We start from the raw sequence: 18,129 nt of genomic DNA on the forward strand, positions 1-18,129 counted from the left end.
TGTTGTCTTGGTTTATGTCAAGGACATCCCAAACAATGTCACCTTAGCATCAAAAGTGACATCACTTACCGAATGACACTTAACGACAACCGCCATAAGTATTCATTCATGTTTAAGACGGGTGTGATGTCATGGTTATGACCACGTTATGTCAGTCTTATGAACACCCATTCAAGTGAAGTGTTACTGAGAAAAATCAGAAGTTTGAAAATAAAGTAAGAAATCGGAAACGAGTCAAATTTCTGAAAAGTCAAACATAAAGAGAGAACTCAGAAAATACGATCCTTTGTAGTTCCTTTATTTCCCTTCTCTACTGGAAACACACTTGACTGAACAGAACCACTCGATCATCTCTGCGAACGGTTAAAGCCCGGATGATTTATTATAACTGGACAGAGTAGAAGGCGCCTACTTGAGTGGAGTCCAGGTACTCGAGTTGAACAATGTTTTCCCTGTCCAACACCTCCACAGTGACCTGCTTAAAACTGAAGAGAGCTCTTCTCAAATGTCCCTCTTTTCTAAATGACAAGGTCTTGAATAAATGTTTCACAAAGCACATTGAAACTGATGTTTTCCTCCATTACGTGATGTTCAGCCCATATGTCTCATATTTAATGAATGAGTGCAAACACAAACAGATATCCTACGGCTTAGTCGCAGGTAATCCACACTCCACAACAAGACAGTTTATTTAACGCTGTACTTTGTCTGCACTTTCCTCCACATTTGAGTTGATGCATCACAACAACATCAGCCAAAAAGAGACTCGCGCTGCATAAATACTCACTCTATCCAATTAATGGAGAGCTAAAGAGTGAAACGGAGCAGGGATGGATGGTTTGTTGTTTCAATATGACTGCCTGAGAATTTGCAAATGTGCAATTGCGTCTAAAAGCTCGGACGACTTCAGCATTTATCCATCAGTGCAGTCGGACTCTCTCTCTCTCTCTCTGACCTCTGTGAGACTCTATTAAGCGTCGTCTCATTAATCAGCGCTGAACCTGCTCACTGCCGAGCGCTGAATCAAGGACAGGCCAACATCCTGCTGTCAGACAGACTCACAGAGAGAGACTGAGTGAAGGGATGTGCTGTTTTGTCTTTTACATGCATGAGTTTCACCGTGAAGCGACACTGGGAACTTTATATATTAAACATACAAAACCTGTTGGGAAAATAATGATCCATTTTAGGAAACTCGAGGTCTTCCAAAAACACAGTACTAGTTTGAGTGAGGGCAGTTTTTCAGACATGTGGTGATCTTATTCACCCATGTTTCATCAAAGCAGTTCCAGGGCTGGTTCGGAGCCGGTGCCCGACATCGTGCTTCCACTGCATTGGCTGCACACGGCCCCAAAAACTGGCTCTTATTCACAACTAACAATCTGCTAGAGCGTTGAAGAGAGTGCTCGATCAAGAGGAGTTGAAACTAGGGGTGAACCGCAGGGAGGCAGTAGAGGAAGGTCCAAAAGCATTGGCAAACAGAAGAAGACTATTTTAGAATTTCTCAGAGTCAGATCGTGTACTTCATCATATGATATAGAATTTAAAATCAAGGGTGGCCTATTTGGTTTGCATGGGCGCCAGAAGGTCGCTGGCAAACTTCTACAGAAAATCAAAATGTGTAGACATGGTGAAGCTCTGGAAAAAAAGGGGAGAATGCATAATTTAGAAAAGTCAAAATCGGTCAAATTTCTTCTTCAAAAAAGGTCAGAATCTGACAAGTGTCAAAGTATTCTGAGAAGTCCCAAAAAAATCGATTGAATATTCTGAATCTAAATCCTGAATAATTCTGAAATAGTCCCGTATTCTGAGAAATATCAACATTAAAGAAAAAAGGCCAGAATCCGACTTGAACCGACAACAGCTTACGGCAGAGGGTTAGGTTTAGGCGAAAGCAACCTGAGCATCAGTTCATAGCGAGAACGGCGAAGAGTAGTACGTTAGTATTTATGATATGCAACATTTACCAAGCCAAGGAGGGAGGAAACAAAGACAGGCTGACTGTACATCATTCTCCTCTCACAATGTACTCTTGGCTATTTACACGTCATTGAATTATCATTAGGAGTTTCTGTTCCTAAGGTCAAACTTAGTCCTAGATGAACTCGCCTTTCAGCTCCGGTTTGGTCTCCACCATCTCCTGTTACTTTTTACCAACTATCATCAAACTTTATCGTCCTCTTGCTTGGTTGCATATGCTGGTCACCAATGTTCCTTTTCCAAAATAAGACAGTTAAAGGTTCCTTGTGTAACTTTTAGTCATTTTGTTCTAAAATCCAGGAAGATGTTAAATGCTGTAGAAACCACAACTGGTGACGCAAGTGACATTTCCAAATACCAGAGTTCCTCGGGTAAATCTGAAGACACCAGAATAATTGTTTTTGTCTTGCCTGGCTGTTATACTATCGATTCAGCAGATATTTCCATAGCGTTATTTCTTAAATGAACCTCTGCTAAGGCGCCTGACGCAGTTGCGAGAGTTTGTGATGGAACTACAAAGCTGTGAGGAGCAGTGAGTTCTAGCTGTGGTCCATTACACGCTGCGTAAATGGGACAAGAAAATTACCCAAAGTACGGAAGGTGTGACTTTATATGTCTTGGTTCTGAGCACACATGAACATATGCAGTGAAGTTTGACAAGTGTGCAGTCTTTGGAAGGTTTTCTACAGTGCAGCAAATATCTTCAAAAGATCTATGAATAGAAACTGAGGAGAAAGTTTTGAGTCCTTAAACCAGGAGAACACTTTAGCACTTCTTGTTCCTACGTCTCGAATTCAACGCGTTCTACATCACACCGAAATCAGCCGCCTTAAGCTTAGCGGTGGTGATGCACAGCCATGCAACCATGATGTAGCTTTGTTATAGCCTAGCGTTAGCTTTCTCGACCACGAGAGGAGTTGCCGTGTTTCCAGTTGTGCACTACAACAGTAGTATATACATCTCTATTTCAAACAGTGAGTCTTTGATGAAGACAGTATGTACATTAAGTCGCCTCTCAGATCTGAAGCCTCTCTGCAGCGACGGTCAGTTTCTCACGCTCTCTTTTATGACTTCTGCTCAAATCCCACCACCCTGCACACAATTCCTTCTCTTTCATGTTGACATCTAACTTTCCTTCCACCATCACAACGCCCCTCCCCCCCGACCCCCTCTCCATCTCTGCTTGCTGACACTTTTATATTCCCCTTTCCACTGTGCTTTCTTACCCTCCTTTTTCCACTCCACTGCAGTATTCCCTCCGCTGTCTTTCTCCATCTGTCCTCCCTCCCTCTCGGTCTCATTTCATTTGAATTTCTTCCTCCTTGGCTGACATCTACCCACCCCTAACCCTCAACCAATCTCCCCCAATTTATTCTCTCTGCGCTGCCTCCACCTCCCTCTGAACTCTTTCCTTCCCGATGTGTTTTGGCCCTTTTCTCTAGGGATGCACCGAAAATTCGGCCACCGAAAATTTTCGGCCGAAAATGGCCCAAAAGTGCATTTTCTGTTTTCGGCCGAAACACTTTTGTCACCGAAACAACAAGGCCGAAACAGAACGTTGTGATGATGACGCAAGCAAAAAACCGCGAACAGCACTCGGGCCAACATGTTTGCGGTGTGGACGCAATTCACTGTGTCTGAAAAAGAACAACGAATAGCAATTTGCAATACGTGTAAAGCCGAAATTTCTAGAGGGGGTATATCTGCAAAGAGTTTTTCCACGTCGGGTTTAATTCATCATCTTAAATCAAAACATCCCGATCGCTATTCTGAATTTGAGAAAAACGCGGCACAGAAAAGGAAAGCCATTCCGAGCACACCGACTCCGTCTGTGGCAGACGTTTTTGAAAAGGCCAAAAAGTTTCCCAGTGATGGTGCCAAGGCTAAGGGCATTACACAAAAAATGATGGAATTCATTGCCTTAGATGATCAGCCGTTCTCTGTTGTAGAGGACGTGGGATTTCGTAGGCTGATAGAGCACATTGAGCCCCGTTATGCCATACCGAGCAGACGACATTTCTCAGACGTATGTTTACCTGAGCTGTTCAATGTTGTTGCAACTCACGTCCATGAGCTTATGGCATCTGATATTTCAGCAATCAGTTTCACGACCGATATATGGAGCTCAGACGTCAGCATCACGAGTATGCTCAGTCTAACTGCACAGTGGATCGACACAGATTTCAAGCTGCAAAAGATTCTGCTTAATTCACAAGAGTTTCGATGCACTTGACTTAAATGCACTTTGTTTTTTTATGAGAGAGCATATTTAATTTTACAATATTTCAGCAGGCCAGTCAGTTTACAGGCCTGTACATTATTATTTCATGTAGGCTACACATGTGTGGTCAAGTTAAACATTTCATTTTATTTTATATTGTGCATAATGTCAGTTCTAAATAAATATTTTCATAATTTCGTGATTTATTTATTCTTTGAATTGCAACGCCTTGATTTTTAGTAAGGTTAGCACACAGTCATAGCCATAAATGCAATGGTACTAATAATTGGAATAATAATTTATTTCGGTGTTTCGGTTTTCGGCCTTGGTTTCCTCATTTTCGGTTTTCGGTTTCGGCCAAGAATTTTCATTTCGGTGCATCCCTACTTTTCTCCCTTGTTTGAAAGCTCACCTTCCCTCTTTGTTATCTCTGAACCATGTCGTCTTTCTTTGTCTGCACTAGACATGACAACAGCCATCTTTACGGTCTGCTTTTGTAAAGTGGTCATTGATGGTCTGACAGCCCCATGACTCCCTTGACAGGCCCTTGATACTCCAACCCAGTATCATTTTTCTGATCAGATGAAGGAGTCTCCAAGGATTTCCAAGTGGAAACTGGGTCATTGCAGAAGCATGGAAAGAGGTATTGGTTGCAGAACAAAGGGTACAGAAATATCAATCCCAATGTTAGGCTTTGTCCATAGTCCTGCAGATACGGAAAGCAAAATCATATTTTCACACACAAAGAGAATTTGAATGAGTCTCCCTTCGTCTCATCTAAGTGTTCACATTCATAAATGTTGACTGAAGTGCCCCAGATCCCCAGAATGATATCTGACATCTTTACATCTCCTTCCCCCAACACTCTGTTACAGTCCTGTCTTGAACCCGGGTCGGTCAGCAGAACAGAGTCATTAGTGGAATTTCTGTGGCGTTTCATCACTGATAAAAAACTCCCACTGGTATCAAAAGTGAAATCGTCATCGTACCAGCTCAGGACAAGGCATCAAAAGAACACAGAGGGAGGATTTTTCATACACAACAGTGGCCTCATACGTTCCATCTACTGAGCACTAAGGCACAGCATGTCCTTTTGTTTTGTTTTCGCTGTACTACGTTTGTCATATTCCAATGATCCAGTAAAGGTGAAACTATTCCTCGTTGTACGACAAGGTAGACTCATTCTGTTTCCATCCATCCCACAAGCGCCTGAGATACTTGGACTCCTTCACTTGGGGTAAGGACTCGTTCCCTATTCGGAGGAGACAGTCCAGTGGTTTCGTGCTAAGAGCCACTTGTTGGGTAAATTAAAAAAAGAGTTTCATACAAAATCAAGTTGATATTTCATAAATAAATTAACACAATTAAATTAAATTATCGGAAACTCTTGGATCATCTCGCCTCTAGTACTGCGAACCCTTTTTACCCCCATTTACTTTTTTATGTACTGGTAATCAAAAACACTTGAGAGCCTCAAAGTTAGACTCATCCAGATTCCAAACAGCTTTCCTATCGGTGCCATCTTAAAACAATGTTCATCTTTTATTCAGCAGTTTTCACTTCCCCCGTGAAATTAAGATGACTGCAGTATCAAGATGCATCGGGGAAAACTGAGCCCGGAGAACATTTACATAACGTCGGTAATTCCAATTTCAGTTACAAAAACACTGAGGTAACATTAGCTGCCTGCTTCAATCACAACACCCATCTTTCACCGTTTGAAAAATGTAAATGTTCACACGGGTTTCATCAAAGTTTTGCATTATTTACCCAGAAACTGACAGCTTTTACATTTCTAAAGCCATTATAGTTTACACACTGCTTTGCAGGGCAGGGAATAGACCATTTTGAAGCATCACCATGTCACGGAACAAAGTTGGAAGGTGACGTTAATGTTCTTAAATATGAGGCAGATCTTCCCCTACGCATTTCTGCTAAATCTGAATCTGAAATGTCTTTTAATGCAAGAAAGAGTGCTGTGTTTTTATGATTTTCAATATTGGTAAAGCACACGTGTGTTCCACCTTGCGTTCATACCCTCGCCTCTGGTGTTATTGAGGGAAGTTTCTTGTTGTCACTGAAGTGGGAAAATGCTGCAGAATTCTGCCAACAAGTCCCGGAGCGATGGTGTCAAACTGATTTATCTTTGCCAACCTAAGCTAAGATAGGATAGAAACGTAATGATTAACCCTCAGAACTGAGAGGCTTTAAAGAGTGGCTAATGTTGGGCTATAAAGGAACTACAGCACGGTCACATGACTTCACCACCGCTAAGCTAAAGGTGGCTAATGTTGGGCTATAAAGGAACTACAGCACGGTCACATGACTTCACCACCGCTAAGCTAAAGGTGGCTAATGTTGGGCTATAAAGGAACTACAGCACGGTCACATGACTTCACGTCCCCACCGCTAAGCTAAAGGTGGCTAATGTTGGGCTATAAAGGAACTACAGCACGGTCACATGACTTCACGTCTCCACCGCTAAGCTAAAGGAGGCTAATGTTGGGCTATAAAAGAACTACAGCACGGTCACATGACTTCACGTCTCCACCGCTAAGCTAAAGGCAGCTAATGTTGGGCTATAAAGGAACTACAGCACGGTCACATGACTTCACGTCACCACCGCTAAGCTAAAGGTGACTAATGTTGGGCTATAAAAGAACTACAGCACGGTCACATGACTTCACGTCTCCACCGCTAAGCTAAAGGCAGCTAATGTTGGGCTATAAAGGAACTACAGCACGGTCACATGACTTCACGTCACCACCGCTAAGCTAAAGGTGACTAATGTTGGGCTATAAAGGAACTACAGCACGATCACATGACTTCACGTCTCCACCGCTAAGCTTAAGGAGGCTAATGTTGGGCTATAAAGGAACTACAGCACGGTCACATGACTTCACCACCGCTAAGCTAAAGGTGGCTAATGTTGGGCTATAAAGGAACTACAGCACGGTCACATGACTTCACGTCTCCACCGCTAAGCTAAAGGAGGCTAATGTTGGGCTATAAAGGAACTACAGCACGATCACATGACTTCACGTCTCCACCGCTAAGCTAAAGGCAGCTAATGTTGGGCTATAAAGGAACTACAGCACGGTCACATGACTTCACCACCGCTAAGCTAAAGGCAGCCTCCTTTATTTGTCCTTCTGATATAGTCTTTAAATTCATCATCTTGTCAATCCATCTTGCCATGCACGAAATTGGCTGGATGGCTTGCTTTGCAGTTGCTATTAAAACAATGTTCTCTGTGATCTTAAAACACTGAGCACGTGCAAGTTTAGATTGCCAACATAAGGTGTTTTCATGCCTAAGAACTCAGAATAAATAAACCAGCTAATGGCCCCTTGGGAGGATGGAAACAAGGGAAATGCAGTGTTTACCAAACGAGCTACAAGAAGCCTACACTGTGAAATTACAGTAATGATGATATAAAATATTACTGGGTCGTATTTTGTAGCTATTTATGGAACAGATATCCATAATCAACAGGACACAGTGAAAGAGGCAGCAGGACGTGAAGTCATGTGACCGTGCTGTAGTTCCTCTATAGCTCAACATTAGCCGCCTTTAGCTTAGCGGTGGTGACGTGAAGTCATGTGACCGTGCTGTAGTTCCTCTATAGCTCAACATTAGCCTCCTTTAGCTTAGCGGTAGTGATGTGAAGTCATGTGACCGAACTTCCAGGTTGTCCTACAAAAATATCATCACTGCCCCACTTACAGCAGAGTAAAGGCTTTCTGATTCTTTGCTTTCTGTACGTTTTACACGCTGGTTGCCAACATATGTTGAATCTGAAACAGAGGAGTCGTAGGAGCTGCTGCAGCGCTACCCTCTGAGGAGAGATGTAGCGACTGAACTACATCCGACCTTCTGTTGCTCCGGGTGGGAAGCTTATTTGATATGTTCCCTGTGGGGGGGGGGGAGAGTATTTATGTGTGTATAAATCACTTAAGTGGCTGTGTGTGTCTCCTTACCGGCGGTATTTATGATTAATGAGGTTGTTTTCCCCCCCCCCTCCATATGTGAACGCCCCATGCATGCAAGTGTTTTTCACCATCTATACAAAATGATTCATGACTACTAGAATGACGAGTGTTGTAATGTTAATACTTCTTAAAGTAAGCCTTTTAGTTATTTGATCTTATTTAGATACCAAAGACCTTCAGTTGCACAGATTAGAACCGGGGTTATTCTTCTACCTATTGAGAATGACAGAAATACCAATATTTAAACATCTTTTCTAAATATTTACTGCAACTGTTTGCCTAAAGCCTTCGGGAGCCGAGTGTAACTGAGGCATTAGCCTACTTCCCTTGAATTAGTCTGAACAAACTAATTAACATAAGTGCAGCTCCTCCGCTGATCTAAATCAAACCGTGGGGATGGAGTCGGTGTCCTGAAGACAACCTCTACCCGCTTCACCCTGCAGAGCAGCTGAGGCTAAAGGGAGGATTTCTATTTGCTTCTGGGATCAGTTTCAGGAAAACGTACAAAGGGAGTTCCTTGTTTCCAACGGTCTCAGGTGCACTCGGCTTGTTGCTCTTAGTCACACATATCTGAAGCACTTTGACTTGCCGTTGTGTATGAAATGTGCGTTTTACATTCACTAACCTTAACCTGAGTCTGGCTGCAGGTGTAGTGTTTTAAACACATAGAAACAAGAAACCCATAAACCCATTCAGATATCTTTGACAACTGTTTCCAAATGTCTCAGACGCACTCCGCTTCTTGACCTTGTTATAGATACTTATGGAGCTAGAACCGTCTCAATGTAATCTGTGTGAACAGACCAATAATCTGTGTGTAATCCGTACATGTAAAACTTCCACAAAAGCAAAAGAACAGCAAACATAAACAGAAGATCTGCAAAAACTAAAATTTAGAAATGAACCAAAAGCGTTTTCTTTCTTTCTTCCAAACTTTCCATCTCTCAACCAGTTTGGAACTGTGGATCTCAATTCTGTGTTGAATTACATATATGATCAGTTTAACAGTTAGTTTCTCTACTCATCCAGAACCTCCGTGGTATCTCCCGAGTCAGAGTGCTTTTAAATTGACGCTAAAAACCTTTGAATTTACCGCTGCTATTCGGGGGGTCATTAAAAAATATACTTCTGCAACGCTTGTAGCTCAGCTTTAAAGGACAATTTCACTACTTTCAATGTGTGTAAATGATATTTAAAGACCTTTGAATTGCCTTTGTGTATGAAAGTACCTCGTCAAAATGATGAACGCAGTGTCCTGTCATAACTGGAGGTGTTTTGATACATCTTTATGTAGTCTTTCTCAAACACCGACAAGAAAATCCTGAACACACTCAATTTTTAATGAATTGAAGGTGTTTTGCTATTGCATGAGCCGTGTGTTTTAGAAAAAATGTCAGTGTGTGCTTCACCAGAAGCTGTTGATAACGGCACAGACGATCAAAATCAATGTGTCAGTGTCATTGAAGCACACCTTGATCTCAATTCCCCCCCAAGACAACCCACATTTTGCCCTAGTTTTTACCTTTATGACTTAGTTTTGGACCATTAGATGGAAAAGAAAACAGAGGAAAAAGAAATGATGAGAAATATTCAAGTCTCATGCAATCACAGAGTTTTCACACATGTTCATACCTCTATTTCATATTCTACTCTATTATTCCTGAGCCTTGTTTATAGGACTCTCTGGAGGTTAATGTGCAAGTGGCAAAACGATACAGCTGCCATCGTAACAGCTTCAACTCCACCCTCAGGAATAAGTGTTAGGACCCTGCCGGTGCCGAGGGGAAAGGTTTCAGTGACATCTTCTCAACGTTGGAAATAACTGGAAAGGCTTATCTCTGAGGCTCGTGTTCCTCTGTTGATGCGTTAGAGTTATCTAGGGAGGGTTTATTTAGGGGAACACGGTCTACAGATGCAGGTTGGATGCACGTGCAACACTTTTAGGATAGTAGAGGAAATGTTTGCACAACGGGTGAAAGGATTAGGACGACACTGATGAACTTATTTGACTCATTATCCTCCTCTTCAACTTCGATCCTACCTTTTCCATCTCCACGCTCTTCCTCTTGCGTGCCGAGCGGAGGATTTTGACGGTGGCGGTGTTCTCCTCCCCCTGGCGCCGCAGGGCCATACGGTTGGGCTGCAGAGAGCTGAAGGAGATCTCTATCTCCGGCCGGGGAAAGCGGCTCGTCCTGCCGTTCTCCGTGGAAATCTCCGAGGTGTCCAGCACTGAAGGGTAGCCAGTGGAGCTCTGAGAGGGAGAACAAGCAGGATTTCTGAGGTGTCAGCAAGAGAGAAATGTGACAAAGGTCTGAGGAGACAGGCTGTCTGTTAGTGTGGATGTAATGAGCAGAGCAACAGATGAAGCATCACTTTAAATTAGGGATGCATCAAAGTCAAATTACCCATGCACTCACTGAGGCTGGGTTGTTATTTTTTCCCTCTTGGAAAACAAAACCTGTCTTTCGACCCTTCACAACTTTTAATGAGTAGAAGTTCTTAAAAAAGCTTCCAGAGCGTGAACAGACACCTCAATGGGAAGATTAATATATACCAACAGTCAGTGGAGGCGTTGACTCCCACTGCCCGTCATAACACCTTATTTTATAGGATGAATACACACTTTACATACCTTAAATTGACATTCATGTTGGCCACTCCACTGGTGCACCCTGTATTTCTAGCCGGAGTCATTGTGTCCATTAAAGTCAATGTATTTCTCATATCCAACCCCAGTTGTGGCTGAGTATGTAACTGCAAACCCATAGTTAAAGTTTATAACTACTAAAACATGTCCTCACCTGGCTGCTGACGGACACTCTGGTGTCCCGCCTTCCTCCTGACTTCCTCTTGATGCCGTCGCTCTGGGGTTTCCCGACCAGTGTTGCAGGGCTCTCTGTACTTCCAGTGGTTTTAGTCTGTTTCAGGCAGGAGAGGAAGAGTTTAAAATCGAAACACGTTGATGCAGTAACTGCTTTATTTAATGCTCTTTCATTCTACTGTTATCTGCCACTTCCATCACCCTCTCAGAGACAGTAATGGATGATTCTAACAGGTGTTATTTAGGGTGGAGTTTGGTTAAAGTCTGACCTGTGTGTCCTCCTGTTTGGTGTTTGAAGCCTCGAGCTCTTCCTTCAGTGGCAGGATCTCAGCGTCTCGTTCAGACGGAGCAGCCTGCAGCTCTGCCACGCCTCCATCACCGTCACCGTCTCCGTCAGCAGCCTGAAACAGGAAGTTCATGGACGTTAGGTTTCATGTTGATAACCCTTTTCAGAAGCATCGGTATAAGTGAAAATGAGACGTATAGTGGGAATGTCAGAAGAGGCCAATGGTTACGCATCTCAAAGGATTGTTTTGGGGAAAGGAAGCAGGTTAAATAATCGTTATTTTGATTTGAAAATAATTGACAATTAAAAGTAATTTTCCCCAAAATTGGAAAGAAATATGAACTTTAAAAAAAAACATCATTTTTGTATTTTTGTATTTTTTTTAGGCCTTAAATTTAAAATGAATAAATAAGTGTTTTTATTTAGTTTTAGGGACTGCATTTTTTTATTTGTTAATAAATAAATTGACTTAAATAGAGCTCAAATTGTTACAATTATTATCCGTGCAAATATGGCATAAAGGAGTTATTTCTACAAACACACTGAAAAGAAATGTCAATTTCATACAAAAGGCTGGAGATGAAGATGGAACATTTACAGCTGATATTCAGGGAGTAAAGCTAAAGAACGATTTGGGTGCACATCGAACCGTAGCATGATAAATAAACACAAACAGCGGAAACATCGAACTGTGAGACAAGGGATGGACCTGCTTTGAATGCACCACGCCCCCTAAAGCTCGCCTCACCCTGGAAATATGAAACGCATTCGTTTGACAAACAGCAGCGTCATCCTGGAGGAAAAATACAGTGTTAGCATGCAGCGAGGTCTGTGTTAAAGAAGAGAAACTGTTCATTAACCCTCCTCAGATGAAGGAAGGCTTTCAGTGCACATCACACTCAACCTGTGATAAACAGCAGCAGGGTTTTGTCTAAACCGGACGCCCTCTCTCAAACCAGAATGCAGATTTCCCCCGTAAAATCTTAAAGTGCTGCCAGAAAACAATCTCTCTGTGGGTCAGAAAGGGTTTACTGAGTCCACAGATATGGAGATGGGGTCAGATGTCTGGTCAGATGGCAGAGACAGCTTACGGAGAATAAATAGGGGATGGATGTCCGGTGGGTCTGCCGGGGGACGAGTGGCAGGCAGCAGGCTGACACAGACTGAGATTTCTGATCCTTTCTTTCACTCTCCTTTTTTCTGGAGAGGAAGTAAAGGAACCGGAGCTCTGGATCTATTTGAGGTGCGATATATGACTCAGCAGCTTTAAGACATGAAGACACTGTTATTTTCTAATGCAGGATTTTCACCTGAAAGTGGGCGGGGCTTAATTCACAGACCTTAGCGCCTCGTACTTTATTTTATTTGCTTTTGTTGAAGCATTTATTCACTATTTTATCTGCTTTCCTTTAAATAAACGGATTGCTCAAATGTGGAAATACATTGATTTAGTGATTGTTTTTTTGTCATGGTTAAAAAGGCGTTCATTAAGCTCCATTTTTGGTCAAATATACCTGAATCAAGCCTTTTTTTTATCCATTATCTAACTTACTTTCTAACAATATCAGTGTCATATCAATATGAACATTTTATCATTAATTTTGCTGTATAAAAACACAACGTTTGTCACGTCACTACAAACCAGGGCCTCAGATGTGATGTTTTGACACTGAACAGTTTACTTGTACCTGTTGTTAAGGGTCAAATAATGTGTTTGGACAGTAGAAATATGAAAGTTCACCACCTCATGCCAAGTGTTGTTTCTGCATTGCACTGCATGAAATTTGAAGGCATTTCCCACCAATGAAAACAAAGAGGAGAGAATAAAAACGGATTCAATACTGAGCCCTGCAGTGTGGATATTTCACCGCTGCTGTCACATCGAGCTCCTCTCATATCATCCGTGGATTCAGACGCCAGCATAAAATTAGCTGCAATTATCCCTCCAATTTTTAAATCAATACGGCTCTAGCAGATATGAGCCGAGCGTCGATTTGATTTGTTGAATGGTTACAGCCTGCCCTTCACACCGGCTGTTCTGCAGCTGTGTGTCACAATGAGAGGAGTTATGTCATTCTGAGAAGCTCACAGGCGAAATGTTATGCAAGACATGGGAAACAGAGGCATCAGCGGGGCTGATTCACCAGCAAACATTCCTGCAGTTTACCAAGAAGACGTTACAAGTCTAAGACATCATTCCGCCAAGTTCAGTCCTAACAACGGGTGTTTTTTAATGTGTCTTTACCTGTTGAATTGTGTTGCAAACTGGCATACAACCAGTGTTTCTGTTAGCCGTTATTCACCAGAAAAATCTGTAAAAGTCTGACCATTTTTTATTTTGATGGTCTAATTTTCTGGTGAAAATAAGCACACTTTAAAGTCAGGAGCAGCAGCTTTTACCGATGCCACAAACTTGCAATTAAATGCCTTTGCGGTGAGGACAGAGCACCTGAATGGGGCTCCAGGGCTTTTGTTTTTGAGGAGGAAAGCAGTTTAAATCTATTGGTTCAAACTCTGAAGTTTTCACCTCAATGAGGAATCGCAAATAACTGTTTTTTGGGAAAGGAAGCAGGCAAGCATTATTTGAAAGTAATTTTCATTTGAAAAAAATATAAATAAATCAAAAATAAAATTAATTCTTTTTGTACTTTTTTTTTTTAGGCCTTACATTTGAAATAGATAAACAGATTAATATAAGAATAAATAAGTATTTTTTCATTTACTTTTAGGCCTGCAATTTTGAATTTATCAACAAATAAATGAATGAATGAATGAATAAATACACTTAGCTCAAATTGTTAAATTTCTTACAAACTTGCAATTAAACACCATATGGATGAATCTTGAAGCTCACAGCAGGGGAGTTTTCTTTAACGGATGATGGGACTGAATTCCTTTGGTGCTGAGGTGAAACACATCTACCATGATGTCTCAAATAGAGGTGAGAAACTACTTCTTCCTGAAGGTCAAACATCCAATAAAAGCCATTACCAGGGGAATGTAATCTGGACAACCCGACACATATCCTCCCTCATCTTCCTCTCTACCTCTAAATCATCCTGTTATCATAAGCAGACAGTTCTAAGAGTGTGTGTGCTCCCTGTGTGTGTTGTCTTCTTTATGTTGCACTGACCTCTGGTGGTGGTGGGGAGGGGGTGTTATTCTGCTGCAGCTGCTGGATGAGTTTGTCCTTCTCTGCTTGGCTGGAGAGCAGCTTCTGTAGCTGGACCTCCAGAGCCGAGACCAGAGTGTCTCTCTCCTTCCTCCACCTCTCCATCAGCTGCTCCTTCTCCGCCAGCTGGGAGGACAAGGACTCCTGGCAAACACAGACATGTAGATGCAAAATAAGTGGGGAGGAAATCCTGGTTTTGTGAGCTGCAGGTGCACTACAAAGTCATTGTGTTTCTACCAGCTGGCTCTGCTGCCGGGTGTGACGCTCTCTGTCATCAGCAAACTTCCTCATCTCCTGGTTCCTCTTCTCCTCCGCCTCTTTAGCCTGGCCAATCAGGAGCAGCTTCTCCTCCAGCCACTTCTTGCGCTCGCCCTGATGTTTCTCCGTACAAACCTGCACAAAAAGAGAGGGGGTATCTGCTTAATATGTGGAAATGGTTGGAGCCCAATCCCAAAGATGGAACTGCGAAAGAGGGATTTAGAAATAATGTTTCATGCCTCCATTACCTTGAAGCGTTCCTGAGCCTGGGCCGCTTCCTGTTTGGCCTGTGTGAGATCATCTGATTGGCCGGTGGTAGAATTGTTTGCATTGATTCCACAGCCATCCTGCTGCAACAACAACCCTGTCAGCTTCTCCACTTCTGAAAACCAGAGAACAAGACACAGAAAGTTGTTTTTCGGTGTAATAACTCAATAAAATCAATGCTCTTTCTTTGGTTTTCCGCCTCCTCACTGCTGGAGAGCTCCTGGATGATGTTGAGTTTCTCCTCCAGCACCATCTCCATCTGCTCCTGCGTCTCCTCCTGCTCCGTCAGAGCCAAACGCATGTCCTCGTCACACGCTCTTTTGTTTCAAGGTCTAAAAGAAACACAAACCGAAACAGATGTACAGGATTAAACAAAGAGTTACCCAAAAGAACACCTGGCTTTTCCTCTAGTGGGACACACACACACACACACACACACACACACACACACACACACACACACACACACACACACACACACACACACACACACACACACACACACACACACACACACACACACACACACACACACACACACACACACACACACACACACACACACACACACACACACACACACACACACACACACACACACACACACACACACACACACACACACACACACACACAGTTTACCTTTGCAGGCCTTCTGGTAGAGCGTGTCAGACTTGGAGTCAGATGATTGTTCCTTAAAGAGGGATGAGGAGGAGAGGAGGGAATCAGGAGTGAATGGAGATCAATACCCCAAAGGGAAGTCCATTGGACTACATCCTGGCACTGAACAGGAAGAGGTGCTGCAGACCTAAAACCCTTCAGAAATATTGGTGTGTTTAGTGTAAGGCAGATTAGTTTTACCACTTTGAGTTGCTGAATGGTTCTGTCTCTGTTGGCGACGTCGGACTGAAGCTGCTTCTTGGATTTCTCCATGTCGGTCAGCTTCTGCTTCGAAACTTTCTCCTCTTCTCTCATGGCCGAGATCTTCGGACAGAAACAAGAGTTTACACAACATCAAAAACAAAAGACGTGTATGGATTGTCTCCTCATGCAGTCACTCTTGATTTTAAACTATTCCAAGTTTGCAGAATGAGGTCACTGTCGAAATTGCAGGATACGTTTTTTCTTTGTCGTAAGACAACGACTGAAAAGCTCATTGCTGTGAGCAGCTTGACCAGGCAGACTCTGAATGCTGCTGCCTGCGAGTGTGTGACTTACCTCAGTATGCAGACCGTCCTACTTACTCTATGGCTGTCGGACTGAGCGGAGAAGCTCAGTCATACAAAGTGTGTTGTCTTGATATCCCATTTAACTCCGATATGACAGAACACTTGTAATTGAGTAGCACGGGAGAAAGGGATATAAAACAAACGTTGTGCACCTCCTTCTGGACCTGCTGGATCTGCTTCTTGTAGTCGGCGAGTTTCTCTCGGAGGTCTGACGTGTCCTCCTCTCTCCTCTGGAGGTCGAGGCTCAGGCTCTTCACTTTGTCCGAGTCCTGCTTGGCACTTTCTTTTAGTCTGCGAGGGGGGTGAGACGAGATAACGATGAGCTGCATCACATTCCTCAGAACAGACAGGAGAGTTCACCGTGCCCCCTGAACAACACGGTGTCTTTAATACAGCCGTTAAATGAGACGCTCTCTCGACACAGAGGTACTTCAACGGCACCGTGATAGCAAGAAAATGCATTTCACAACGACAGAATAATACAGTTTGGTACACGAGCAAAGGACAGGGTCATACAGAGAGAGTTTCTCACTGTTGATTAGTTTTCTCTGAAGCTGAAAGGGGGCATCTCCAGAGAGGGTAAGATAATAAGAAACGTCACGATAACAGGAGGACATACTGAAACAATAAGGGACTGCTCTCTGACATGCACATTACAGGTTACCTGTGATTATTAGCATGCTAAATAGCTAGCATTGTGACATAACTTGCAGATGGAGGACTAGAAGCAATACTTAATTCTATGTTATTTATATTTAATCACAGTTGACTCTAGAGATGATTTTGATGTTAAATATTCAACTTTTATTGAAACACTCCTGAAACTTCCTGTGCATTGTGACTGACCAAAATATATTTTAATTGAGCAAAACTGCTTTTCAATTTTCTTATTGAACCTTAGTTTGACTCATCCACCCACACATTGTCTCATATACTGTACATTTACTGGGAATAAATTAAGGTACAAGAGTCATTAATCATTAACATGTCAAAAGGGCGCAACTCGTGCTTTCCTTAGGATTTCAGGGTGCATTTTGTGTGGCTTATAATGTTATTTGATTTACTTAAAGGGGCCCTATTCTGTTCCTTTTCAGGTTCATGTTAGTATTTAGTGTCTGTGTTTGTTTACAGTTTTACCATGAGTAGATTCAGTCGCCTCAATAACCAGAAACACTCAAAAACTATCCAAATCTGCATATGCTAAATAATGCTGATCAATGCAATTTATGATAAATGTGCAAATTCCCCAAGTTAGCGTCAGGCAGTTTCTATGACCTGGGGACCCGTACTACACATTTCTGACCTAAAACTCAACATGTCCGGGTTCACAGACTACAATACCGGGTTACCTGTTGATCTCCTCCGCTCTCTTCTCCAGCTCCTCGTCCTTCTGAGCGATGGCTTCATGAGCGACGGCCAGCAGCTCCCTGCGTCTCTCCACCTCCCTCCGCCGGGCCTCCTGCACCGCCTGGATCTCCCCCTCCTCCCGACGCTCCTGCAGGGAGGCTATCTCTGCCTCTTTAACCTCCAGCTGTTTCTGAAGCTCGGCCTCTCTCTCTGCGGACACTTTAGCCACCTCTGCTAGCTTCTCCTCCGTCTTTGTCTCCATTTCTGACGAGGCCACCAGCTGGGATTCAGTGCGGCTTTCTTCTACGCTGGAAACCTTTGCCTTCAGGGTTTCGATCTCAGTCTGCAGATCAGAGTTCAGCCTCTTGAGATCCTCTTCAGCAGCAGAGGAGATGTTGGATTCTTTTACCTTAGCTTCTTCCAGCTGTGCTTTGAGCAGCTCTGTGCTTTGCTCCTGCTCACTGAGCTTCAGCTTGAGGTCGTTTACAGTTTGGCAGAAGGTCGTTTCCTGCTCACTCAGTTTGTGTTTTAACTCGTCTAACTGCTTTTGGGATTC

The 18,129-nt window shown here is 43.0% G+C and overlaps 1 protein-coding gene across 1 annotated transcript in view; it reads right to left on the reverse strand.

The window, feature by feature from the left end:
• Positions 1–18,129, reverse strand: part of kif20ba (kinesin family member 20Ba) — a 40,273-nt gene that overhangs the window by 13,038 nt on the left and 9,106 nt on the right. The window contains 12 exon segments of the mRNA XM_063875474.1: positions 10,235–10,444; positions 10,995–11,111; positions 11,284–11,415; positions 14,434–14,616; positions 14,710–14,865; positions 14,979–15,112; positions 15,205–15,306; positions 15,309–15,329; positions 15,640–15,691; positions 15,859–15,981; positions 16,379–16,517; positions 17,576–18,128. Of these exon segments, the coding sequence (XP_063731544.1) occupies positions 10,235–10,444; positions 10,995–11,111; positions 11,284–11,415; positions 14,434–14,616; positions 14,710–14,865; positions 14,979–15,112; positions 15,205–15,306; positions 15,309–15,329; positions 15,640–15,691; positions 15,859–15,981; positions 16,379–16,517; positions 17,576–18,128 (1,922 nt within the window).

The sequence above is a fragment of the Eleginops maclovinus genome, chromosome 22 (assembly GCF_036324505.1).
Source record: "Eleginops maclovinus isolate JMC-PN-2008 ecotype Puerto Natales chromosome 22, JC_Emac_rtc_rv5, whole genome shotgun sequence".
Classification (NCBI taxonomy): domain Eukaryota; kingdom Metazoa; phylum Chordata; class Actinopteri; order Perciformes; family Eleginopidae; genus Eleginops; species Eleginops maclovinus.